The 25646-nt window shown below is 51.6% G+C and overlaps 3 protein-coding genes across 7 annotated transcripts; 1 reads left to right on the forward strand and 2 right to left on the reverse strand.

Annotated features, from left to right (window-relative positions):
- The first annotated feature begins 548 nt into the window (after positions 1-548).
- Positions 549-5140, forward strand: GALE (UDP-galactose-4-epimerase). Its single transcript, XM_081226710.1, has 11 exons — positions 549-632; positions 2228-2449; positions 2603-2718; positions 2807-2920; positions 3149-3325; positions 3599-3712; positions 3808-3874; positions 3979-4064; positions 4174-4251; positions 4469-4583; positions 4756-5140. Exons 2-11 carry the CDS (start codon positions 2329-2331, stop codon positions 4812-4814), a joined length of 1047 nt encoding a protein of 348 aa, XP_081082836.1. The 5' UTR covers positions 549-632; positions 2228-2328; the 3' UTR covers positions 4815-5140.
- A 63-nt stretch (positions 5141-5203) lies between these two features.
- LYPLA2 (lysophospholipase 2) lies at positions 5204-9709 on the reverse strand. 3 transcript variants are annotated; one of them, XM_081226712.1, is made up of 10 exons: positions 9566-9709; positions 7985-8088; positions 7698-7729; positions 7505-7570; positions 6979-7026; positions 6817-6887; positions 6601-6674; positions 6422-6523; positions 6147-6320; positions 5204-6060 (listed from the first exon to the last, which is right to left on the reverse strand). In XM_081226712.1, exons 1-10 carry the CDS (start codon positions 9684-9686, stop codon positions 6010-6012), a joined length of 843 nt encoding a protein of 280 aa, XP_081082838.1. In that variant the 5' UTR covers positions 9687-9709; the 3' UTR covers positions 5204-6009. The 3 variants fall into 3 exon arrangements, with proteins under 3 accessions (XP_081082838.1, XP_081082837.1, XP_081082839.1); XM_081226711.1 differs by having other exon boundaries at positions 5204-6320; XM_081226713.1 differs by lacking the exon at positions 7698-7729 and having other exon boundaries at positions 5204-6320; positions 9566-9662.
- Positions 9710-11803: 2094 nt separating this feature from the next.
- On the reverse strand, positions 11804-18255 carry PITHD1 (PITH domain containing 1). Of its 3 annotated transcripts, XM_081220676.1 has the most exons (6): positions 17981-18255; positions 17302-17345; positions 16858-16935; positions 14053-14157; positions 13286-13394; positions 11804-12730 (listed from the first exon to the last, which is right to left on the reverse strand). In XM_081220676.1, exons 1-6 carry the CDS (start codon positions 18176-18178, stop codon positions 12629-12631), a joined length of 636 nt encoding a protein of 211 aa, XP_081076802.1. In that variant the 5' UTR covers positions 18179-18255; the 3' UTR covers positions 11804-12628. The 3 variants fall into 3 exon arrangements, with proteins under 3 accessions (XP_081076802.1, XP_081076803.1, XP_081076804.1); XM_081220677.1 differs by lacking the exon at positions 16858-16935; XM_081220678.1 differs by lacking the exon at positions 14053-14157.
- Positions 18256-25646: the final 7391 nt, after the last annotated feature.

Raw genomic sequence — 25646 nt, forward strand, 5'->3', positions numbered from 1 at the left:
AGCGCGGAGTCTTACTCACAGGACCGACAGGGAAGTTCCCTTTGGCGGGTTTTTAAACTAGACTTTCCGGAACGGCAGCCTCTGGGCGACCCCTAACCGTTCCCGTGCTTCGGCGCCGTCCCTCTCGCCTCTGTTCCAGGCAGCCATCTGCTTCATGCCAGGGTTACTAAAAAGAAAGAGTTTGGCAGCTACGAAAACAGTGGAAAACCTGCGGGCGAGCGTGGAGCCGCGGTCTTCGGCCCCGCGCTTGGCTGTGGCTCCCGCCGCGGGACGGCTGCCGGGCGCCCCTGACAAGCCCCATCTCCCGGGGCGCGGCGCCTGTTTCCCGTGGTCGGGACAAGCGCTGGCGCCTGGGCTCGCGGGCGCGGTTCCGGGTTCTGCTGTGCCTTCCTCCGCCCACCGCCCAGGCACGTATCGGTACCGCCCTCTGCGGGACGTGCCGCGCAGGCGTCCTGAAGACGCAGCTTCCTTGGTCTTCCCGGCGCCCCGTACTGCGGTCTCCCCGCTGACACGTCTCTTGGGGGCGCGGAGGAGGCGGGGCCTGGGCGGGCCGTCGGTTCTTAAAGGGACTGGGCGCGGAGCTCGGGAGGCGGCGCCGTTCGAGGCAGCGCTGGGAGCGTGGTGCGGAGCAGGTTCGGGAGGCGAATGGGGGTGCCTGGGCGGGTTTGCGAGGGGCCGGGTGGTCCGCCGGGCGCGCGCGAGAGTCTCGGGGGTCTGGGCTGCGTTCTGGGCAGAGTCCCGTCAGGGTGGACCCACCCTCGCTGCTCGCAGCTCCCGCTTCCTTGGCTGGGGTGGCCAAGGTTCATTCATTCCCGGCCGAGGCACTCCTAGTTCGGCCCCTCCGAGCCACCGCCCGAATCCCAGCCTGAGGCTCAAGTGCACTTGATAGCTCACGGCCCTGCGCCCCTCCCCTCCATTTTACGGACTGGGAAAACTGAGGAGGCGACGGCTGACCGAGGCCACTCTGCGAGTCGGAGGGAGGCCAGCCTCACCAGCCTTCCTGCCTCCCATAGCTCCTCCGCCACCACTTTCCGGGGGCCCGCACAGTGCGTGGAGCTCGGTGGGACAGGGGCGGGGGCGGCTTCAGCGTCAGGAGCAGAGTCCAGCGGGAAACGGTGGGGGCGGGGGGCGAACTGCTTGGGGAGAGGGGCGGGGCTTTGATCCTGGAGATCCAGATTCTAGCCCGGCCAGCACTAGCTTTGTGACTTAAGGCAATTAACTTCACCTCTCTGACCTTAGTATCCTTTTGCAAAGTGCCAGTAATAACACCTGCCTCATCAGGATGTTGGGGGAATTCAGGAAAATAATGCAAAAGTGCCCAATACAGAGCCTGGCACGCAGCGGGCGTTCAGTCAAGTGGGTCGGAGCTGGATGAGCCCAGAAGAGGATTGACGCAGCCCGGAGGAAGGCGGCTGCGGGCCAGGCCGCCCGGAATGAAAGACCTCAGTGTCTGGGTTTCCTCCCCCGCCCCTCTCCTCCGCTCCACCGTCTCTGCCCGTAGAGTTTGTTCAGGGCGGTGGTGCACACCTGGCAGTGGAGCCTGGGGCCGAGGCCACGTCTACACTACCCTGTTCAGTGCCACCTAGAATTAGGCGGGATCCTTAGCTCCAAGCCGGGAGTGGCATCCTCACGGGCGGAACCAGCCTGGCTGGCCTGGTGGGGGGGCCCACTCCAGGAGCCGCAGTGCTCTAACCTCGGCCTGCCTGGCAAAAGACCCCACCCTGAGGCCATCTGCTGTATTTCCTGCCTCCTCCCAGTTGACCTTTGTGGGAGGGAGTCAGGGGGCTGCTTACCCCAGGAGGTATTAGTCACTGAACCAAGGAGCCAGTTTATACCTAGTGATGGCAGAGGGACTGGGAAGGTCTGAGTCTGAGCAGACAGAACCCCTTCCTGGGCTCTTGGAGTCCCAATGCTGCTGCCTTGTTTCCTTCTGTCCAGAACTGTCCAGTCCCCAGACACCTCGAGGAAGGCAGTGTGGAGCCTAGGGTTCCATCTTCCCAACCCCCGGTCAGTTATGGCGCTTGTGCATCAGTCTCCCCGCCTGTACCATGTGGCAGGGCTTTAAAATCACCTCACACTACCACGTGATAGTTGTACAGTTATAAACTCCATGTTATAGAGATGGAAACTAAGGCCAAGAGAGAAGTGGTCCCCAATGCCTAAGGCCAGAAAGTGATGATATCCAGTCTTGGGCCAGGGCTGACTCCAGACCCACCCTATTAACTAGGACGCACCACTGCCTCCCTCTGACGCCAGAGTCCAGACCGAAGGAGGCCCTGAGCAGGCAGCCTCAGCCACCTCTTGAGTCTCTGTCCTGGGCCAGGCGCGATGGCAGAGAAGGTGCTGGTAACGGGTGGGGCTGGCTACATCGGCAGCCACACCGTGCTGGAGCTGCTGGAGGCAGGCTATTCGCCCGTGGTCGTCGACAACTTCCATAACGCCATTCGTGGTGAGCAGGCGGAGGGGGGCTGGGGCTCCCGGGGGGGTGGAAGGGGAACCCTGCGTCCTACCCCCGCCTCCAAGAGACGTGTGTCTGGCCAGTCCCTTGGGAACCCAGCACCCCATCTCCTCTGACTTTGATGGCCTCTATGTGCCCAACCAGGAGGGGGCTCCATGCCTGAGAGCTTGCGGCGGGTTCAGGAGCTGACAGGCCACTCTCTGGAGTTTGAGGAGATGGACATCTTGGACCAGGCAGCCCTACAGCGTCTTTTTAAGAAGGTGGGTGCTTGGCAGGCAGACAGGCAGGGGGCATAGCCAAGGGCCAGGCCTGTAAGCAACCTCTGACCCCAGCTTTGCAACCCTGCAGCACAGCTTCACGGCAGTCATCCACTTTGCTGGGCTCAAGGCTGTGGGCGAGTCGGTGCAGAAGCCTCTGGATTATTACAGGGTTAACCTGACAGGAACCATCCAGCTTCTGGAGGTGAGGCATGAGGCGAGGACACAGACACTGTGAGGGCCCCTGGCCGGGTATGCAGTGCCAAACACGGTGGCAGAGCCCAAGCTGTGTCATCTTCGACTTTGCCTCTCAGCCTCAGTCTCCCCTTCTGTAAATGGGAGCCCATAGCTCAGCCCCACCCACCTGGGAGGTGTAAGGGGGCGGGAATAACGTGTGTGGCAGAGGCCACTGACGCCTCCCCTCCACGGGCAGATCATGAGGGCCCATGGGGTGAAGAACCTGGTGTTTAGCAGCTCGGCCACCGTGTATGGGAACCCCCAGTACCTGCCCCTGGATGAGGCTCACCCCACAGGTGGCTGTACCAACCCCTATGGCAAGTCCAAGTTCTTCATCGAGGAAATGATCCGGGACCTGTGCCAGGCAGACAAGGTGAGGGCCCCCTTTGACTCAGCCGTGGCTCCGCTCACAGACCCCTCACAGCCCACCCCGGCGAGCCTGAGGACGGGATCCTGATGAGCCTCCACCAAGGAGGAGGCTGGGGTTCAGGAAGCAGCAGTGACTTGCACAAGGTCACAGCACTTGCAGGGAGGGCCCGATACCCTGCTCCTTTCTAGGGAAAGAGAACCAGCAGGGTGGGCTCTGGATTCAGCTGGGACACGCAGCCTGCACCCTAACCCCCATCGTCTGACCTGCGTCCCACAGGCCTGGAATGCAGTGCTGCTGCGATATTTCAACCCCATAGGCGCCCACGCCTCGGGCTGCATCGGCGAGGATCCCCAGGGCATCCCCAATAACCTCATGCCCTATGTCTCCCAGGTAAGGGAGAAGGGAAAGGAACGGGGTGGCCCTAGGCTTGAGGGCTACAGCTGGTGCCAAGGTCCTGGGAAAAGCTAACCTGACCTCCACCCCAGGTGGCGATTGGACGACGGGAGGCACTGAATGTCTTTGGCAACGACTATGACACAGAGGATGGCACAGGTGAGCCCAGGACCAGAAGGAGCTAGAAGTGGGAGCCGGGAGGGAGACTGCGGTGGGACAGAGACTGTACTGCACCCAGCGCCCCACCACCTCCTCCTCTGCAGGCGTCCGGGATTACATCCATGTTGTGGATCTGGCCAAGGGCCACATCGCGGCCTTGAGGAAGCTGAAGGAGCAGTGTGGCTGCCGGGTAGGAAGAGAAGGGAGGGCGGGGAAGGAGACGGAGGCCGGGACCAATGGGGCCCAGAGGGGTAGTAAATCCAGCCCCCGGCACAGTCCCTGTTCTCCTCTCTGGGCAGATCTACAATCTGGGCACGGGCACGGGCTATTCGGTGTTACAGATGGTCGTGGCCATGGAGAAGGCCTCGGGGAAGAAGGTAGGCTGGCAGCCCACCCTGACCCACACCCAGCCCCTCCACTAACCTACGTGACAGGCATCCCAGCACCGCCCTGTCTCCTCAAGCCTGCCTTAGGACTTGATGCCTGAGAGCAAGACCCTGCTCTGGACCTCCATTTCTTGAGGGCCTGGTCAGCAAGTTGGCGGGTAAGGCCAGGGCCAGCTCAGCTAAGCTACAACCACCCCCTCTCTTGCAGATCCCGTACAAGGTGGTGGCCCGGCGGGAAGGCGATGTGGCTGCCTGTTATGCCAACCCCAGCCTGGCCCTCAAGGAGCTGGGCTGGTCAGCAGCCTTAGGGCTGGACAGGATGTGTGAGTGCTAGCCCAACCCCTGACCCTGGGTGCTGGCCTGGCCCCTGGGAGAGTGTCAGGGGCTAGGAAAAGGGCCGTGGGAGGCCTGGGCCTGCCCACTCCGGGCTGTCCGAGGTGGTGCGGGCCCTGCACTCCAGCGTGGACCCTGAGCACAGACCTCGCCCCATCACAGGTGAAGATCTATGGCGCTGGCAGAAGCAGAATCCTTCAGGCTTTGGCGCACAGGCCTGAGACCCTCACCTACCAGGGACCAGGAAAGGAAGAGAAACAACTGCCTGCTCTCCAGCCCCTGGCAGGAACCCAGGGGCCTCAGAGCCTCCCCTACCTCAGACCCCAACTGTGCCCACTCAGCCCAGCAGGCATGAGGCCAAGGGCACCACTGACCAGGTATCCGGGGTCTCTATTCCACAGGGTCCAGGAACCCAGGAGGACCACCAAGAGCAAGTGGGGCGAAGCAGGGCCCTGAGACACACAGAACACCCTCCTCCCAGGCACTAATTTATACTGCTACGAAGAAGCTTCCCAAAGTATTTAAAATAAAGTTTTCTTACACTGGAGCAGATTCTTGCACATGATCACACCCTACCCCTTGGATAGAATCATCCAGGCCTAAGAGTTGAAGCAATTTCTTTAATTTTATCGGAATCCAGACACAACAAGAAAAACACCCAAAACTACATGGAGACAGAAGACGAGACACAACTCCTCCCCACCTCCCCCCAGCCTTAGAGTGGGGACCAACGTGGGGTGAGGCAGCTGGGGGAGACCTTGAGCCTCAGTCCAGCCCTGCAGGCTCCAGGCCCGCGGGGGCAGAGGGTAATGGGGAGGCAGGGCCCAGCCCCCAAGTCAGAATGGCTGAGGGGAGGCCCCCTCGAAGGACTCCGCCCCGTCACCCACACTCCTGCGTAGGGGCAGGGAGCCCACAGCAGCAAGGGGGCCCGGGCCACGGACACATTCATGATTGAGAAGCAGCTGGAGTGGAGGCAGGAGAGACACGATTATCTGGGCAGAATCAGCTGGCGGGAGAGGGTGGGAGGTGGGGCCTGGGAGGGCCCCAGGGGCCAAACCCTGAGGTCAGAGGAGGGGCCCAAAGTGGGGCTAGTGAGTGAGGTCCTGAGTGAGTGGGTCAGCGGCTGGGCCCCTTTCTCCCGCTGCCTACAGCCCCTCCAATACTGCTGCCAGGGGGGCCCCCCCTCCAGGGAAATGGGATAAGAAAGCAGCCCACCCCCTGCGGCAGACAGCCAGGTGGCTGAAGTCAGGAAGGGAGGCCCAGCCAGGCCTTGGCCTGCCTGCCCCAGAGGCCTGTGGGAAAAGAAAGGGTCCAGGAGGGTGAGAAAGGGGCTCGACCGGCTCAGATCCAAGATGGTGCCGCGCGTGCCAAGTCCCCCGTGAGCTGGGGGCCCGCGCTGGGGGCCAGCAGTTGTAGTTAGACAGGAGGCAGCAGCTTCTCAAGAAACTCCTTCACAGCTGCCATCTCCTGGGGGGGGGCGGTATTGTGAGAGTCTCCTGGCTGGAGGGAGGAAGGAGAAGGGCGGGAGTGGGAAGCAGCCCCTCAGCACTGACCTGAGGACAGGAACTGTGCATGACCCCGGGGTAAGTCTTGAACTGGACTCTGGCGGGTGTGACAACGGACCGGAGCTTCTCGGCTGTCAGGGCCCCAAACCGTACGGGAACCATGGGGTCCAGCTCCCCGTGACACTGAAGGATGGTCAGGTCCTTGGCACTGCCGTTGGCTGCCTGTGGGCCAGACGGGACTCAGAGAGCAAAGCCAGTGCTTGGGCACAATCCCCCAGCCTCAAGGAGACAGAGGACAGGAGCGGGGTCGTGGAGACACTCACCTGGGGGAAGGCCCGGTGCAGAGGCAGCCAACAGCTCAATGCCACAATGCCAGCCAGAGGGTGGGGGCAGGTGAGGGCTGTGTAGAGGGACAGGGCTCCACCCTGGAGGAAGGAGAGAATGAGGGCTCATGAGGGCACAGCTCAGCTCCCGCCACCCACCCCCCTCTCTCTCCCCTCACCTGTGAAAAGCCTCCCAGGACGATCCGATTGGCAGGGATCCCATTCTTCATCTCATGCTCAATCAAGGCCTTGACTGGGGGGAGGGGGCATGACTGGGTGGAGGGAAAGCTGCCACAGGGACCCAAGGAAGGGAGCCAAACAGAGGTATTGCCAGGCACTTTCCTGGGCGGGCAGAGGGGGAGAGGGAGGATGCCGAGGAGGGGCTGGGGCCTTACTGTTCTCTGCTGCCTTCTTAATGCCAGCCTCGTCCTCTGGGGCATCTGGACTCAGCCCCATCAGGTCAAACCTGGAGGAGCAGAGGCGTTGGCAGCGACTGGGAGACCTGGGCTGGCCCCAGGCGGCTCCCTCAAGCTCCTATTCCCCCTCCCCAAACTCACCAGGAGGGCATCACCATCTTCATGTTGAGTGTCACAGGGATCCGAGGCCTGGGGAGGGACAGCAAGAAGGGCCGCCATGCTCAGGAGGGATGAGGAAGCCGCAGCAGAGAGCCCGGGTGGGGGCAGGGCAGCCCCTGGGGAACCCTCCCAGCAGGCAGGGCCTGTGTTTAAGGTGTTGCCAGGCAACCTGCCACGTGGGGCTGGAGGCTGTGGTTGGGGCATCAGCAGTAGCGATGGAGAAGCACAGCCCAGTACTCGGGTGTGACGGGGTTCCAGCTCAGTCGGTGAGTGCTTGGGGAAGGGGTACAGGGGGTGCTAGTTCTAGGAGTCTCAGGTCTAGGAGGCCTTGGGGCTGGGGCTGGACCCTATTCCTGAGGGTTCCACAGGAATGATGAAGGCTGAAAATGGCACTTGTGACTCTGCTCTGGGCCCCAGGCCCCCGGATGCAGCCGGCAGGACAGAACAGGCCTGGGACCACAGGACCACCGCCCATCCTCAGCCCCTCCCTTGCTGGGGTGACACTCACGCATGGGGACAGATGTACTTGACGTGAGGGAGCCGGATAGTAGAGAGGGCGTCAGCCCAGCTGTGCCTGTAGGAGGGAAGAGAGAAAAGGCACCGATGTGGAGAGGGAGGAAGGGAGGGCGCAGGCCTCTCCAGTCCTGCCCCCTGGGCCCTCCCCCACTTCCCCAGGAACACCCCCTCCCCAGCTCACTCACCCTGTGTCTCCAAGGCCATGTAAAAAGATAACCTGGAAACGGAGCAGAGACGGGGAAGAGGGCAGTCACCGTCCTGCTATCACTCTCACTCTGTCCTCCAACTTCTGGCCACCCCTCCCTCACCCCCAAGGACCTGGAGGGGAACTGAGGTGGCAGCCAGACAGGCGATTAAGCCCCGGCCTCCCGGCTGCAGGCTGCTCGCCCTCTCCTCACTGCCACCTCTGTTTTCCCCACGCCCCCTCCAGCCAGTTCCCCAGGGGGCTGCGTGGGTAGCAGAAGACCCTTACCGCAGCCGTTTCCCGCTCAGCTCCAGACACAGTGGCAGCATCGGTGAGCAGGGGCACAGACATGGTGTTACCACACATACACTGCAGGGCTCCACGGCTGGGGCCTGTGCATATTCGGGGCAGTGGTCAAGAGCAAGGCCAGGAAGGGGAGAGAATCCTGACACAGGAGCAGAGCCTCAAACCCAGGGCCCACCCGGGCCATCAGCCCTCCACCGCGCCCCAGGTTCTATCCTGGGCACAAAGAAAAGAAAAGCCAGGCAAGAAGTTCTGGGCCCGAGCAAGCGGGCAGGAAGTTTGCCTTCACTCCAGGGCTGAAAAGCAGGGGCAGCCACCCTAGTGGCCCTGCTTCTGGCCCCCCACACAGCCTGAGGTTGCTGGAGGTGGGCAGAGGCAGGGCTTTGGGGCCGTGGGGCAGGGGAGCCAGGGCACCCCCCTGCTGCCTTCTCCCCACCTAACACTCGTTGGCAGGTAACTGCCTCCTCTCCCTGTTCTCCAATCATCCCCCTTCTCTAGAGCCCTTGCGTCCCCTCCTTCCCAACTCCCGGCCCTACTGGGAAATGAAGGGAAGGAAACCTGCCGGGAAATATGCTTCCAGCCCCTACCCTCAACCCCACGCACATTTTCTCCAACTTCCCTCCCATCCAGCCCTCATCAGCCTTCTGGCTCAGCCCTTCTCAGAGCCCCTGGGGGCTGCCCATGTCCCCAGAAGGCACACAAACTCCGATCCACCACCCACCTCCTAAACAGTGCCCCCCGCCCCCCTGTATGAGGCCACCTGCTGCTGCTGCTGCCCACTGACTCCAAATAGGTCCCCCAGCTCGACCATGCTCTGGGACTCCCAAACGCACAAAAGAATGCCAAGCTAGCTGGCTCCTCCCGTCCTTAGCATCCTCCAAACTCCCTGGCAGCTTCTGCCACCTGCCCCTAAGTGCCGACCCTTCCTAGCAGCGCCCACCCCTCCCACCCCACCAACTGGCTTCCCCGTCCCCTCTCCCCCGAGCGCCCCTCCGCACAGTAGGATCCCTCACCTCTGACCCTGGGGTTCCTCTTCCCACACAGGAATGCACCTTTTGTCCTAAACTGAGATTCCCTTCCTTCCCCACTGAGCGACTTCCACCCCTCGCCCCAGGCCCCTCCTCTCAGAGTGGTGCCTTCCCCCTGACCTGGGGTCTTCCTCGCCACAGTAAAAACTTCCAACCTGACCCATGGTCTCCCACTCCCCACAATGGGAACTTCTGTTCTGACCGAGGGTCGCCCTCCCCACAGTGACAATTTCTATCCTGACCCCGGACCCGGTTCTGCCCACAAAGGGGCGTTCTACCTTTGACCCTGGAGAGCCCCCGCCCCACAATGGGATCCTCCACTTCCGACCCTGAAGTCCCTCTCATCACACCGGGACCCCATCTTCCTCCCCCTCTCTGCCCCCAAAGTCCCCCAGACCGGCCAGCGCCTCTTCGCACCTCACTCCCCACCCCCATCCCTCACAACTGCGGCTGCCCCTCCCCACTCGACAGGACCCTCGCGGTGGGCCGATGCCCCGCCAGTGCCCTCCCTGGGCCTGCTGGCCCCGGAACACGGTACCTCCACTCCTGGGGTTTCGAGACCTCTCGGGCGATTCTCCCTCTCTCCCGCACAGACACACACTCTTCCCCCTCTGCCGCCCCCGCCGGAACTTCCGTTCGAGTCCCGGGAACCCAGCCATCGCGCTGCCGGAAGTAGCCTGGCCAGCGGTACGGAACCCGGAAGTGGGCGTCGGGGTTTCTTCAGATAGGAGCTGCCATGTTGGGTACGGTGGGGCCACTCCCCATAACCAAGACACGGAGTCTCCGGCCGAATCTAGACAGCGCCTCCGTGGCCCCCACTTGCTACCACCACCCGTGCGCCTCCTGGAGGAAACCTGTCCTGAAGGAGAGGCATTCTTCACACTAGCAGAGTTTCCCACCTTCCCATCCATTATGGTCTTGGGTATCCACCACTGGCCCTCACGTCCTGTTCCAGGGTCATGGATAAAGTCACACACTCAGCTGAAAAGACACTTCGAGACCATCTAGTCTTCCAACCTTATTTAAAAGATGAGGAAACTGAGGCTCAGGGGAGGGAAGTAAACAGCAACCTCAGGATTACACTGTAATGCTGCCTCTGCACCTGCTTCCTGAGCTGTAAAACGGTGACGATAACCACCCAGCTTACTTCACAGCTTTGCTGTTAGGCTCAAATGAGGCCGTGTGGACATGCTCTATACAGTGTAAAATCACAGCGTGAGGACATAATGACTCTAAAAGGGACCCTGGGAGAAAAGAACACTGGCATCAGCAGTGTCCGAGACAACTGGTCAGGAATCGGAAGTGTTGTCTCAGCTCTGCCCTCAGCAAGCAATACCACACAGTGCACAAAATACCACCATCAGCGAGCTCCACCTGTTAACAAAGAGGGTTTCATTTGGTCACCGAGTCACCCTTTGCTCCTTGCAGCATCGGTAAAGTGGAACGGGGCTCAGGGTCCACATAAAGGCTGGAAGGGGAGGCAAACTGGGTTGCAGGACCATGTCCCTGGCAGAGCCTGTGGGCATCTGCACACACGAAATGAGTCATCCCTCAGCAGCTTAGGACTCATTTGCCCAGCTTAATGTACACTAGGTTTTTTTGCACTGAAAGAAAACAGTGTATCTGGAAGTTCAACAAAGCACTTTTTCCCAGGTTAAGAGGCAGTTCGGTCTTAAGTGCTCAGCAGGTCACAGAGCAGGAAAACTTTGGGTCCCGAGGACCACAGCAGGCCAAGGGTCCAGGGCTGGAAAGGGGGTGAATGGATGAGGACAACACAGTTGCTCCCACTCCCAGAATCCCTGCTGGGTCTGCTTGTGGAAGAATAAACAATTCCTCCTGCACCCCAATCACCTAAGACACTGTGGCACTTTGAGCAAATTCTTCAGAGTGAAGCTCAAATTCAGAGGCCTTGTCTCAGAGGCTACCTGTGATTAGTGCTAGTGGGATTAATGGTTAGTCTGCTCTAACACTTTTAACTTTATTTTCCCCCTACTCCAAATTAAAACATAGCCCTTCTTTATCTCCAAATGACCCAACTGAAATAAAGAGGTTGTGGTGGAGGAGTGAGTAGGAACCTTGGTGCGCCGAGAACTGTATTTGCATTCTGGTTGATTTCAGGCTGCATTTTTAGAAATTCTGAGGCTCAGGCAAGGCTTGGTGGTGGCAGGCTTTCCCCAGGATAAACTGGAGAAACAGGCTAGCAACCATGTGGGCCAATCCCTCAGGGGCATTCTCTCAACAGGATTAAATTCAACACTAATTTCCATTATCAAGTGTTTCTATTTTCTGCAAAGGAGAGAATACTGACCACTTTAAATCCCCTCTTTTAGGATACTTAAATTCTGTCCAATTGCTCTACTGACTTTCAAATCTTAAGTCCAAATTCTTGGGTCTACCTTCAGACCTCAGGGGCTGCTCACTTCACTTTCCTCACCATCATTTCTTCTGATGAGCTCCAGAATCTGTTCTCCCTTGTTTTTGTAAACATCACCTCACAACTTACTTCCTTACCTGAGAAATGGAATATAAGGTTTTTAACCTCACCTCCTTCTTTACAAAATGTGGGTGGGTGGGTGTAGGAGCGTTTTTAGCCTACTGTACAGAATTAAACCTGACCTTTCCTGGAGATACTGATCTAGTGTAGATTTAATTGTGGCACTTATCATCTACCTGGTCCAAAACAACAACAACAGATTTCAAAGTTTCATACAGTTCTCAGTAAAGGTTTCATGAGTACTACCAAGAACTCAAAAGAATATACAAACATTAAGTCTGGCAAGGATTTATTAGGAAGCTTATTAGTCACAGTGAATAAAAAGCCATGAACAGAAGAACTGAGATCTCCAAATTCTGCCACTGGGCTTACAACACTAGTTAGAAGCTAATAAATATTAAGGATGTCCCAAGAGGAATCTTATCTAAGTCCCAATCTTACCCCGACCAGGATCCCAACACAGAAACGATGCCCATGCTCTCCTCAGACTGCTTACCTGGTTGGCAGGAAAAAAGAACTTCTTCTCAAGCTATTAAGCATTATCAGGACATTCTTGCTCTTCTAACTATAACCATGGGACACTAGCGCACGACAGACAACTCCAAGCTGGGCAGCTTGACAAGAATGGTGAAAGGTGACAGGGAGAAGTACGCAGCGACAAGGACTTCTAGCTCAACACCCTCCTGGTGGTTAATACGAACACAATGCTGAGGCCTCACAAAGTTTACTGCAGCCCAGGAGGAGTCTCCATTTAAAAAAAACAAGTCACACAAAAATCCTGCCACGAGGCAACAAGACACTTGGGATCCCATGGCCACATTAACTGGGAAGGCAGGCATTATCCATGACTGCCAGGTGCTGACCACCCCAAGACCCAACTTCTGCAGGGCCCCAGAGAACCACGATTGTCCCTCAGCACCCACACGACCCTTCCCGGGGGTGTGGTGTCTTCCGTAGGTCAGGTTTCTGCAGCAAGCCCCAAAGACAAAGCTTGGCAGAGGCTGTGGCAGCCAACTCTCTCTGGAGCCCCATCTCTCTTTGTCTTTCCCAACAGTATGTCGTACATCTTCACTGACACAATGCCTCTGTGGGAGCCTTGGCCAGCCCTTAGGAAATAAAGTGTGTCTGTGGGGTAACCTGATGGACCTTGTGGTCAGCTGGGTTGGCCGATGCTTCATAACTGCAGATGGTCACCTCATGTCGGCGAAGCTGCAAGAAAATTGAGAGGCTGGGTCAGCTGGCTATTGCCCAGACTGCTCAACGGAGTGGTCCTTATTCAGGTTCATTTCTAGAAGTCATCATCTAATCACTTCCCCGTTCTGATACTTTTTATCCTGAGAAGCCTGGGTAAGATCGAATCAATGATTCACCCCATCACTTAGAAGATTCATTCCTCCACTATAATGGAAGCACCATGAGAAGACCTTGTCTATCTTGTTTATCACCCTATCTCTGGTGCCCAGAACAAAAAAGGTTACCAACAATGTTAAATGAAGGAAAGAATTTTAAGGTGCAAAACTGCATTGATATCTATTATTTCAACCCCCTTAAAATTCCTATAGCCTGTCAAACGAGACGGACAGTTTACAGTGATGAAACCAATAAAAACTAGACTGGGAGCAATCAATGTCTCACTTGCTCTTTTTCCTTTCCTTTCCTTTTTCCTTTCCTCTTTTCCTTTCCTTCAAGCTCCTACTACCACAGCATGCAGATATACAAACATATGTACACATATTAGAGGGGCAATAACCAACCCCATCTTACCTCAGTCCATTCTCCTCTCAGGCCAATATAAAAGACCTTTGTGGTATCGGCTCCAAAGTTTTTTGAAATATGAATTGAGAGATGATAGACATTTGAAAAACGAGAAATTCTAGAGGATGGAGGAGTGGAGAGAGAAGACAACAATTAAGAGTTCAGTGAGAAGCTCGCTCACTACCCATGTCAAAAAAGTCAACTCCAGCTCCATCTTGTGGTAAAACCCAGGCAAATGTCAGAGAACAATCTTGGGGTCTTACGTCTCATTCTTCTCCTTTGGGCAAGCAATGAATACAGTGAACATTTACTGAACATCTGCCAGATCTTGTCCAAGGCAACAGGGGCAGAAAAATGAATCAACACTGCCCCTGCCCGCAAGGAACAGGAATGAGAAATGCTGTGCAACCACGCAGGGATCTGAAAGCCAGCTCAGTAGGAAAATGAGAGAGGTAAGGTGGCCACATGTAACTTGGCTGCTGTAAGCCCACTATGCAAAGAGGAATTCTGAAAACATCTTTCCTAAGACCATACTAGGAGCTCATTCAAATCTGTCAATTGCTTCCACGTTAACAAGTCTGTGGCTTGCACTGAACCTCTGCCAAAATTTGACCAAGCCTAGGATCAGGCCTCTCCGCTGTTTTAACTTGTTTCTGATGCTAAGGACGCAGGAGATGGGCCAAAAACAATTGCAAGCCCACTAAATGTTCACTGCAAATGAGGGAGCGCCTGCCATTCTCAGAAGCCAAAGAGTGGAAGAGAGGCCCAGTGCTTACTTTGTAGCATACTCTAGCTCTCCTGTAAGATCCCGGTTCAGACTAAAGGTCTGATCTGGCTCCCTGTCTGTATCATCAAAGCTCATCTGTGGAATGTTCTTGTACCTGAGAAAGGAAAGGGGAGAAAAATCAAGAAATGTGCATTATCACATTTTTCAGGTTCTCAGAACTTCCTACTGACTCCTCAACTGCCCTCGGTTCTATCAACAGGAGATCAAATTTTGGAAATGGCATTTTACTGGCATTTATACACAAATATCTTTAATCCAACAAGAACTGAGAATTGCAACATAAGCCAATGGCGTCTTTGAGTGGGTTAAGAGCGCATGAGAAGCAATACACAAAGCGATAGCTCAAACTGGGTCACATGCAGCAAATGCATGGAGAAAATAAGCAACTCAGCACATTCAGACCAAGCTGAGGATGTTAAATAAAACAGCTTACTCATGGGGAAAAAATACTTTGGCAGAAACATCTTAAACACAGTTAAGAGATAAGATCAGGTAACCCAACACTCAAGCATTTTTCTGTGTTCAAAATTACCCTATATACAGAGTCATCTTACAAGTCTTAAAAAAATACAACTTGGGGATTTCCATTTTGAAGAAAGCACAAAAGGCCACCAACTCACAATGGGCTTCGGCAAGTTAGGTAAAACTGCTAGTGAAGAAACAAATTTTCAAAGACATATCTAAGAAACAGCAGTCTCTGTAACTCACAAATTCTAAAGGACTGGGCCACACACACCCCCAATCTCTAGAGTGTCTTATTAACACACCCACATGGGAGGGGCCTAGATATTAGCTGCAGCAAAATGCAGGTAACATAGGAAAGCAAATGTTTGCTTCAAAGTGTTTCTAAGAATGATGCACAGAATAATAATAATAGTGAACATTTATAAGCAGCATTATGAGAGGCAGTGTAGCACTGTGGTTAAAAGCAGTATCTCTGGAGCCAGACTTCCTAGGTTTAAAGCCTGGTTCTATCACTGACCAGCTGTGTAATTTTGGGCAAGTGATTTAATCTGTCTCTTAGTTCATCATCTGTAAAATGGGGATAGTGATAGTACACCCATACAGTTGATGTGGATATTAAATTGAATCAATTCTAAGAGACACACTTGTTAAAAAACTTTACTGTGGAAAATTTCAAACATACATAAGAGTAAAGAGAAAAATATAATGAATCTCCATATACTTATTACTGAGCTTCAATAACCAAGATCATGCCAATTTTGCCTATCACCCCCATTTTGTTTGTGCTTGATATTCTGAAGCTATCTCAAACGTATCATTTCATTCATAAATATGTCCGTATATGTCTCTACAAAGTAAGGACTTCGTAAAAAAAATATACCATTTTACAATGAACAACTTAACAATTAGCAATAATTCTTTAATATCATCTAACACCTAGTTTGTGTTCAAATTTCACTGATTTAAGGTCTCAAGTTAACTTTTCTGAATGTATCAGTGACATGTCATAGTTGAACAGATACTGCTTTTTTCTTTATCAATGGTACATAAAATAATGGTGCATTTTATAATCAATGACATCTTAGATTTGATAAAGTGCAAAGTGCTTAGAACTGAGGGCTCCATAAGTATTTGCACCTGCCTTTCCAAAACCAGGCACATACTATGGAATTCCCTGGCGGTCCAGTGGTTAGGACTCTGCTCTTTCACTGTTGAGGGCCCAGGTTCAATCCCTGTTCGGGGAACTAAGATCCCACAAGCTGCGCAGCGCAGCCAAAACCCCCACCCAAAACAAACAAACAAAATGGGGCACATACTACGTTCCAGATTTATTCTAAGCTCTTTACATATTATAGCTCATTTCTCTCCATAATCTTAAGAGGTTCAGACTATTATTGCCATTTTACATATGGAAACATTGGGATACAGAGAAGTAACGCCCAAGTCATGCAGCTTGCAAGCGGTACAGCCAGAATTTGAACCCGAGTATTTACCCCAGAGCCCCCGCTTAACTACAACACAACATGGATGTCTAGTCTTGTCCAGTCAATCCATCTCGCAAGTAAACGAGTCCCAGAAAGCATCGACTCAAACGTACTTTGTTTCCTTACAATGATTAAATATGTGGATTTGCTTTCAAATTCATGTTTCTAACATTCAAAAATAGTGTCCATTTCTTAAATCTCTCATTTAAATTGATCAATTTTTCAGAAGAACTTTTTATGTAAAGCTCTTCTGATATTTGCTTCTCCAGCCCTCAGAAAGCAGTGTCCCCTCCTTCTAGAAAGGCTAGGCTGGAATAAGGCAACTTGTCAGAAAGGGAGTACTAGCTCTAGTATGAACAGATTCCATGTTACAAGAGGTATATAGAACTTTGCTAACTAAAGGCCATGTAAACTCAGATGGAGTGCTTCCATCTCAACAAAACACACAGAAAGATTGTAATTGTCTGAAACAGCAAGGGAAGATGTTGATGCTAACCCCAAAGTAGACTCCTTAAAGATCATCTGAGACCTGCAGCTGGGTTATTAAAAAAACTGCAAAGTCATCAACAGTTGGCATTTATAGGATGCTCTCTGAATGGTGCCACAGCAAATACTTGGAAGAGAGACAAGCTGTTGGCCCTAAAGATACTTAATCTAAAAATGTCGTTAATTCAGGAAGAGATAAGTGTATTCCGATGCAGAACAAACATGACTTTTTTTTAAGGGGGGAGGGGATATTTAACCCAGTAAAAAGAAAAAATTAGACTATTCTGGAATAAAGTCCTACCAGAGAAAAGAGAAAAAGGGATAGGAGCTTCTTGAGGGCCTAGACCCTTGCCACTTACAGTCTCATCTCAGAGGGGTGTGAGTCATCATCTTCTCCCATTATAATGATACCTTTGAGCTTGACATTGCCTGTAAATCTGCCAGAATGCAAAAAAGAGGGTTGTCAACCTGGGGTTCAATCTCTGCTGAGCTGTGTGACCCTGGGCAAGGCCCTTCCCCTTACTGGGCTTCCGTTTACTCATGTGTCAGACTTGTGCTAGATAATTTGTAAGATCATGTCTGCCTCTGGCATTCTTTGGTTCTAAAAAATTTACCTTGACGTCTCAGTTATCTTTTAACAAATACATCTTTTTTGCACCAAGAAAGCTACTCACACCCACCTCAGTAATTTACCCCATTTCCAGAAACAGAGGTGTGCTCTTGACACAACCATGGAATGAATCCTGGTAAGGCAACTGGGTACAGCCTCTTTAGCCTGAGGCAAGCACCAAAGAAATACTTACGGAATATTAAACAGAAGCTCTTCATCTGCATCACTTTCAACAAACTGGAGGGGAGAGGGAGGAGAGAGGAGAAAGCAACAAATATTTGCTGAGCGCCTACAATTTTAGGCATCTTCCACCCTGCTTTACAGCTGAAGTGCAATGCAGATAGTCAACCGCCCTCAGTTTTCCAGCACGTATTAACTTCCAGGACCGACTAGCCTCCTGAAATTGTGTGCAGAGATCTGTGCCTATGCGGCCCACAGCTTTCAAATGGCTCTACGCCCCACAATGGTAAATACTCTACATAGGATAACGTGCTTCATCTCCCTAGGCTGGTCTTCGGTCTTCATCAGGTGTTAAGTGATCGGGCAGCCACTGGGACCAGTGGTCAAACGGTAGGGAAAACGCCCTGATGGGTCATCCTCCCTCACTATCCCCCGCAGCCCTGGAACTGAACGTTGGCCGTGTACAGCAAAGCGCCCCTTCCCGTCTCTGGGCCTCAGCTCCTCTACCTACAAAATGGGGAGATTCGACCCTGTTCGCCTCTCAAAGGTCTGGCAGGAGACGGGCACAGGAAAGCGCTTGGCAATCGGGCCGTGGTTATTTTTAACTTCAGAAATGAGGCTGACAGAGCAGACGGGCGGCCTGAGGCGCCGAGCGGGTCCCCGCCCGCCCGCCCAGGCCCCGGAAGGCCCACCTTGGAGCGGTCGGTCCGCTCCTCCCACGGCTTGAAGACGCCGCGGCCGCTGCCCTCGCGGCTCTCGTTGAGACACTGCAGCCGCTCCAGGTCGATGCGCAGGTACAGGCCGTAGGCCAGGCCGCGCTGCTCGGGAGGCTCCTCACGTTCGGCGGCGCAGCGGCAGCCGTCCCCGCCGTGACTGTGACCATGCGACATAGCGACGCCACCGCCGCCCGCGCGTCCCAGCGCCCTGCCGCCGCCGCCGCCGCCCGCGACTCACTCGTTTCGCTCCGGCCGCCAAGCGCGCCGCAACCGCCGCGTCGTAAAAGGCGCCCGTGTGCGGCGCAAGCGCGTGGGGAGAAGAGGGCGGGGCTCGGAGAGCGTCGACGTCTGCTAAGGCGCTTCCGGGGCCCGGGAAATTAAGGTTGGCTCTTTCAGTCCTGGAGACGGATGCTGTTGCAGTGCCAGCTTCACAGATGGGGAAACCGAAAAGCAAAGATTAAACTGGTGTTCCGAGTAAATGGTGGGGCTGGGTTTCGAATCCTCCTCCTCCTTAGGCTAAAGTCTGTTCTCTTTTCGTTTACCACCAACGTTTTTTGGGAGCTGGTGGCACAGTGATAAGGCCCTGAAGAGTGGGGAGCACAGCGTTATCACTGCCGCCCATGTGCACGCTTAGGCGCTTAGAGCTCACAAACCCACGTTCATAACCACTTTCTTCACAGTGGGCTTAGTGGTCGAGACCACAGGCTTTATGGACAGCTGAATCTGGAGACAAGTCCTGGGTCTGTTATTGACTGTGTGACACCCTGAATAAGTCATGTTCCCCGTCCTGAGACTTTTTGTTCCTCGTCTGTAAAGCGGGAATGGTAATATCTGTTTCATAGGATCACAGTGAGTATTAATGAAATAATGCTCTTCAAGAACCCAACACAGTGGCTGACACATGGTAAGAATTCAATAGTTGATTCAGATCTTAGTTGAAATCCAGACACTGCCACTTACTAGCTTTGTGGCCTTGGGCAAGTGATTTAACCTCTCTGAGTCTCAGTTTACCCCCTGTAAAATAAAAGGATTGGACTAGATGACCTTTAAGTCCCCTCCCCATGTGATGTTTCAGAGCAGTTTTTTCAAACGGCTGGTTGTGACCCATTGATATGTCTTAAAAGCCATTTAGAGGATTGTGACCAACATTAAAAAATGAAATAGAATAAAATAGAAAATTCAGGGGCTTCCCTGGTGGCGCAGTGGTTGAGAGTCCACCTGCCTATGCAGGGGACACGGATTTGTACCCCGGTCCGGGAAGATCCCACATGCCGCGGAGCGGCTGGGCCCGTGAGCCATGGCTACTGAGCCTGCGCGTCCGGAGCCTGTGCTCCGCAACGGGAGAGGCCACAACAGTGAGAGACCCACGTACCGCAAAAAATAAAAATAAAAAAATAAGAATGTATTACACATTTTAGTCTCCACTTATGGAAGTTTTGTTTCAGCTTCTTGTATACTCAGGTGCAATTTAAAATGTTTTTCATCTTTTGGGTTGAGATCAAGAGTGGAAAGCCACTATTTAGAGTTGAAATGATTCTGGTTTCGGGGTAGAATGCGTTCTTACTTCTTGGTGGAGACGGGGAGAGATAGGAAGTTGAGAGAGTTAAGAGATACTTTGGGTAGCCCCTACCCTTCACTCTGGCTCTGAAGTATCCAGACCAGACTGGGGGCTGCAAACCAAAATAAACATCTGCTCAAGTTCCATTCAGAAATATTTTGATGTCCTAGTTCAATTCTTTGTGAAGCAGGCGAGCTTGTTTCTGGTTCAGATAGCTCAATGTTATGACTTATTCCTGCTTTCACATTACAGTTTCAGGGAAGGGTACTGGCACTTGCTAAACGCTTAGCGAATATTTGTTTGATAGAATGATACACTCAGTAGCCTTTCTTTGGGAAGACTGTATCCCACTGCAAGACTAACCCAGGCCTTCTACTCACTTTTGGCTTCTTTCCTATCATTTGCATCATTGTCATCCTTTAGTGATTTATCGAGCAGTGTGTGCCAGACATGGTGCTAAGCACAGTATGTAGTTCATGTAGTTCATCTCAGTTATTTGTCACGTGATCTTTAAGAGATAGGGAGTGTTACCCAATATTACCCCCAATTTGAAGGTGAGGAAAATTGAGGCTGAAAGAGGTAGATTAACTTGCCCAAGATCAGATAAGTTTAGGAAGTAACTAGGTTTTGAGCCTAGTTTGTTTTCCTGAAACAAAAAGGTATACATGAAGTAAATATGTTGTATCGATTAGCTTATACCATGTAACAAATCACCCCCAAACTGAAAATCTTTAAACAACAGCATTTATTATTTCTCATGCTTCTGTAGATCACCTGGTCAATTCTTTTCTGGGCAAGTTGGGCGGGCTGATTAGTTTGGAATAGCCTCACTCACAAGTCTTGTTGATATGGACTGTCAGCTGAGCTGATGGCCACAAGTCTCCTGCAGACTACCAGAAGTCAGACACATTGTTGCAGTTGCTGAGTTCCAGGAGCACAGGAGGGAAGACCCAATTGCACAAGCACCTGTTAACCATCAACCTCTATCATTTTTGTGAATGTCCCGTCGGCCAAAACAAGTTTCATTGGCCAAATCCAAATTCAAGGGTGGAGAGATAGACTTCACCTTTTAATTGGAAGAACTACAAAATACTGTGGCTCCCTGCTCTTCCCCCTGCAATAGACCCATACTGGTTACCTTTTGTTGTGTAACAAACTACTCCCAAATTTAACGGCTTAAAACAACAGTCAGCATTCATCTCACAATTTCTTCAAGTCAAGAATTTGGGAGCGGCTTTGCTGGGGGTGGGGGGGGCTGGGGGGTTCTGTCTTGGCTCTCTCACGAACCTCAAGTCTTCTGAAAGCTTGATGGAGCTGGACAATCCAGTTCCAAGATGGTGCCCTTGTATGGCTGGCAAGTTGGTGCAGGTTGTTGGCACGAGGCCTCACCATATAGACCGCTCCATAGGACTGCTTGAGTGTCCTAGTGACATGGTGGCTGGCTTTCGCCAGAGCAAGTGATCAAAGAGAGAGCAAAGTAGAAACCGCAATGTCTTTTATGGCCTAGCCGTAGAAATCACATATTGTTGATTCTAAAATATTCCACAGTTCCATAGGTCAGCCGTATTCAGTGTGAGAGGGAACAACATAAGGGTGTGAATACCAAGAGGTAGAACTCATTAGAGGCCCCCTTGGAGGTGGCTACCACACTACCATACATATTAAGTGACCACTGAAAATGTCTTTAAATTTCTCTTGTATTTAATTGGTAATTTGGATGAGGATAGAATCTCTCAGAATTTTGAAGCTATTTCTCTGTTGTCTTCTAGCTTTGAGAAATACAATGCCATTCTGATTCCTGATTCTTTGTGTGGGTTTCCCTCATTCCATTTCTGGAAGCTTTTAAGATCTTCTTTTGGTCCCTAGTATTCTGAAATGCAATGCTGTGGCTCTTTTGTCATTCATTGTGCTGGATACCTGACAGACCTTTTCGATTTAGAGACCCTAGAACAGAATGTGAGCATACAGGTTAAGACACCTGCATGCCTGTGCACAAGGCCCCTTGCAGGGACACATTTTAGGGGTAAGAGAAGAGGGGTGGGGCTAGGGCCCTGTTCTCTCCCATTCCACCACCTTCTAGTGCAGAGCTCCAAAGGCTCAGAAATCTGAAGGTGGCCTCCAGGTCACTGCGAAGGTTCATTTGTCCAGGTAGCAGAATAAGCTGTATTTCTTGTTTGTTTGTTTTTGGTCAGGCTGTGCGGCTTACAGGATCTTAGTTCCCCCACCAGGGATCAAACCCGGGCCCACAGCAATGAAAGCACAGAGTCCTAACCACTGGACCACCAGGGAATTGCCTAGGCTGTATTTTATTTAACTGTTCGTTAGCTCCATTTATAACTTTTTAAGTACACCACCATTTGTACTCTTGCCTCAATCCCGCAAATATTGAGTATGGCCTGCTGGGCAAGTCACTGAGCCTCTCTAAGCCTCAGACTTGTCATATATAAAATGGGAATAATAAGAGTACCTGCTCTGTAGGGTTTTATTATGAGGGCGATCTGAATACTGTATGAGAAAGGTTTGGAACAACATCTGGTGGGTTGGAGAAGGGTAGATAGTGTCCATTACTTAGTGTCAGCTCAGCACCCCCGTCTGGTTCAGTGGGAATTTGCAATTGCTAAGGGGGTTGGATTTGGAAGAAACCAGCTCTTGCAAGGTAGCCTGGCTCTGATTTGCGGATAATGCCTTTTGCCTCTCCTTACTCTGTCTGTCTCTTCTCTTGCACTCCTATGTCGCAGGGATGTCTGAGGACAAATGGGAATTCTCACCGACTTCTAAGACTACCCTGGGGCGGGTAGGAAAAGCTTCCGATTTTTTCTTTCTCCTACTCCCAGGTTCATCTGCAAACATTTCTGTAGCAAAAGGACTGCTGAATTTGTATCCACCTTCCCTCCTCTCCTGTCTCAATTAAGCTGGGAGAAATGAACTATTTTTCTGTCACTTTCGAATGCTTCCCTGTGGCAAACCGAGAGTATTGTACTAATAATAGCTAATAACCATATGGCACTAATAATGTGCCACGCACTGTCCCAAGAGCTTTACTTATAGTTTTTTAATCTTCATAATGATAGGTGTCCTATTATTTTCATTTTATAGGTGAGAAAACGGGGGCACAGAGAAGCTAAGTAACTTGCCCATGGACACACAGCTGGTTAGTAGTGGAACCAGGATTTGAACCCAGGCAGTGGGCCTCCAGAGGCTGTGCTGAGGCTTACCACATTGAACCACCTCCAAATATTAATTAACATTTATTAAGTACTTACTCTGGTGCAAAGCTGAGACCCCAGAGCTCAGGCTGTTAACCACCATGTTATGGTGCACGTACCAGCTAGGTCACCTTGGCCAAATCATTTTCCTCAGAGCTTCAGTTATAACAAAAACCCTTTACTAAATGCCCATTCCATGTTGGGTACTTCACCTAATTCATCACTGACATCCTGGCTGACATGTCTTGAGCTCTTTTTATGTTCCAGGCACGACTTTAAGCATTTTACATGTTTTAACTCATTAAATCATTATATGATAGCTCCACAAGGTTGGTGTATTTTCCTCATTTGGGGAGGAAAACATTGAGGCACAGAGAGGTTAAGTGACCTGCTGAAGCTTGGAAGTGTGGAATTCAAAGCTGGGTGGCCTTGTGGAGTACCTGAGAGTCCAGGCTACTGTGATTGCCTTTGGAGTTAGCAAGTATTTCCAGTTCTCTGCATCAAGGTGCATGGATGGATTGTACTTCCCTGTCCCCTTGAATTAGGTGCAGCCAATGAAATACGACGGAAATGATGGATGTCACCCCTGGACGTAGCTTAGGGTCCAGTGCAGTATTCTTAACTTGCCTTGAAAATCTTAGAAGGCCTCCCTCAGCCTGGGTCCCTGCGTGAGGCTGACATAAAGCAGAGCTCCAACAGACCCTCAATGGACATGTAGTGTGAGTGAGAAACAAATCTTGGTTGTGTTGAGCCACTGAGATTTGGGGATTGTTGCTACACCATAACCAAGTCCAGGGTTCCTTAACCTCTTCTCTTTCTTTGCTTTGGAATAGTTCAAGTGGCATTGGTATTATCTAATCTTTAAGGTTGAAAGAATTCTCCTATGAAATCTTAGGCCTGGAGCTTTTTTATAGGGCAAGCTCTACAACTACTTTCTCTATTATTTCTATGGTAATTAGTCTGTTTAAATTTGTCATTTCTATACAGGTCAATTTTGGTAAGTTGTATCTTTCTGGAACATTATCCACTTTATATAGATTTTCTGGGTTTTAAATACTGGGAAATTTCACATGGAAGTCTAGGTTTCTGTCTTTTCTCTAAAACTCGATGATGTGGCAACACTGGGCCCTGCCTTCTGCCTGGAAACAATCAGGTGGAGCTGTGTAAATAGCCCCTTTTCCTTCTGTTCCCACCACTTCCCACTGCCTTACACCAAACTCCTGGTATTTGTGACCCCTGAGATAACAAGAAATTAGGTAGTGTCTGCCTTTTTGGTGGTTGTTAGGGGCTGTGGTTTAAGGGACCTGAAATAGATAGGAGTCCCAAAACAGAAAAGCTGAACTAATCCTATCTGGGGAAGCAGGGGCTAAGATTTCAGTTATTAGGAAGGACCCACTGACCTCAGAATAGTCCTTTTCTTGTGATCCTAAAGCTTTAATTAATTCCTGTCAAGAGAAGACAAAACTTTGCCTTTCATTCCGCATTTAGAGGGAATGAAGGAAGGACAGTAAAATTTATTGAGCTCCACTTCTCTCACTGAATCCTTACAAGAACTCCTGTGAGGTATCATTAGTCCCATTTCATAGATGAGGAAACTAAGGCTCAGAGAGGTGTCACAAAGCTGAAGAGTGGTGGTGCCAGGATTTGAACCTGAATCTGTCTTATCCCAAAGCTCATGCACTGTTTTCCCACTGCATGAGGCACTCTCAAACCAGGCTGCTCATCAAACTCATTGGGGGAGGCCTATAAAAAAAGTACCTACTTCCACATCCTACCTCTGACCAATTCAGATTTCTGCAGTGGGGCCAGAAATCTGTAAACAATGATTCTGGGAATTCCCTGGCAGTCCAGTGGTTGGAACTTCATGCTTTCACTGCTGAGGGGCCAGGTTCGATTCCTAGTTGGGGAACTGGGATCCCACAAGCCACGTGGTACGGCCAAAAAAACCAAAAGAAAACAATGATTTGTGTAGTTATTTGATTACTGTCTCCCCTACTAGGTGAAAGCTCCATGAAGGCAGGGGCCATGTCTGTCTTATGCAGTGACACAGAGTGGGGACAGCACAGTCTTTGCTGTGTGACTGAATATGTAAGTTTCCCAGCCCTGACACACAGGCCAGCTGTGAAAAGCTTTGACACTATTTGTGGAAAATTCTCTGGAGCAGTTCTCAAACTTTATTGTGCGTTATAAGAAGAATTCCTTGGATTCTTTTTTTTTTTAATGCACATTCTGGGGCCCCAAGCCCAGAGATTCTCTGCTTGCGCAACATGGGTATAGCTATACAAAACTTTGATGGCTTGAACTTTCCTCAGAAGTTTCTGAAAAGAGTTGATACAGTGGGCATCACAGAAGGAGAAATCTGGGGGCCTGTGAGGACAAACTGCCTATTTCACCAAATAATCAGGTTAGCCAAATCACCAGGGAGACACTCAAGTGGATGTGGAACCTTAGTGGAGAAACCCTGTGAGAGGGGCATCTGTTAAGGTGATGAGCCAGGTAGAGGATTCTTCTGGACATCAGTTACATGAAGCACAGAGAAGTCATTCCTAGAAATGATTAGGGTCTTGGCCTGGGCATCTTTCTGCATTGGAGGTTGGCTTTGTTCCAGAAGCCTAACATTGGATATGTGTTTGTGTGTGAGATGGGAAATGTGACAGAGAACATGTGCTTGGGAGTCAGACCAAAAGCACACAGCACCACTGGTCACCTCTGTGTGACCTTGGGCAAGTTCTTAATTTCCCTGTGCTTCAGCTTTCTCAGTTTTTAAATGGGGGCCGTGACAACCTACCTTATAGTACCGTTGTGATAATCGAGATAATGTATGTATATGAGACCGTGGTTCCTGGAACGTGGTAGGTATATAACCAGTGAGCTCAGT

Source organism: Mesoplodon bidens, assembly GCF_964165515.1.
Source record: "Mesoplodon bidens genome assembly, chromosome: 2".
Lineage (NCBI taxonomy): Eukaryota > Metazoa > Chordata > Mammalia > Artiodactyla > Ziphiidae > Mesoplodon > Mesoplodon bidens.

Coding starts and splice junctions, on each gene's coding strand:
- GALE (XM_081226710.1), top strand. CDS start 2,329: ATGGCAGAGAAGGTGCTGGTAACGGGTGGGGCTGGCTACATCGGCAGC. Junction 3,875..3,978: donor TGACACAGAGGATGGCACAG/GTGAGCCCAGGA, acceptor CCTCCTCTGCAG/GCGTCCGGGATTACATCCAT. Junction 4,065..4,173: donor AGGAGCAGTGTGGCTGCCGG/GTAGGAAGAGAA, acceptor CTCTCTGGGCAG/ATCTACAATCTGGGCACGGG.
- LYPLA2 (XM_081226711.1), bottom strand. CDS start 9,686: ATGGCTGGGTTCCCGGGACTCGAACGGAAGTTCCGGCGGGGGCGGCAG. Junction 7,571..7,697: donor CATGGCCTTGGAGACACAGG/GTGAGTGAGCTG, acceptor TCCCTCCTACAG/GCACAGCTGGGCTGACGCCC. Junction 7,027..7,504: donor AAGTACATCTGTCCCCATGC/GTGAGTGTCACC, acceptor GTCCCTCCCCAG/GCCTCGGATCCCTGTGACAC.
- PITHD1 (XM_081220676.1), bottom strand. CDS start 18,178: ATGTCGCATGGTCACAGTCACGGCGGGGACGGCTGCCGCTGCGCCGCC. Junction 16,936..17,301: donor GAGCTTCTGTTTAATATTCC/GTAAGTATTTCT, acceptor GCATTCTGGCAG/ATTTACAGGCAATGTCAAGC. Junction 12,731..13,285: donor TGAGAGGAGAATGGACTGAG/GTAAGATGGGGT, acceptor ATTTTCTTGCAG/CTTCGCCGACATGAGGTGAC.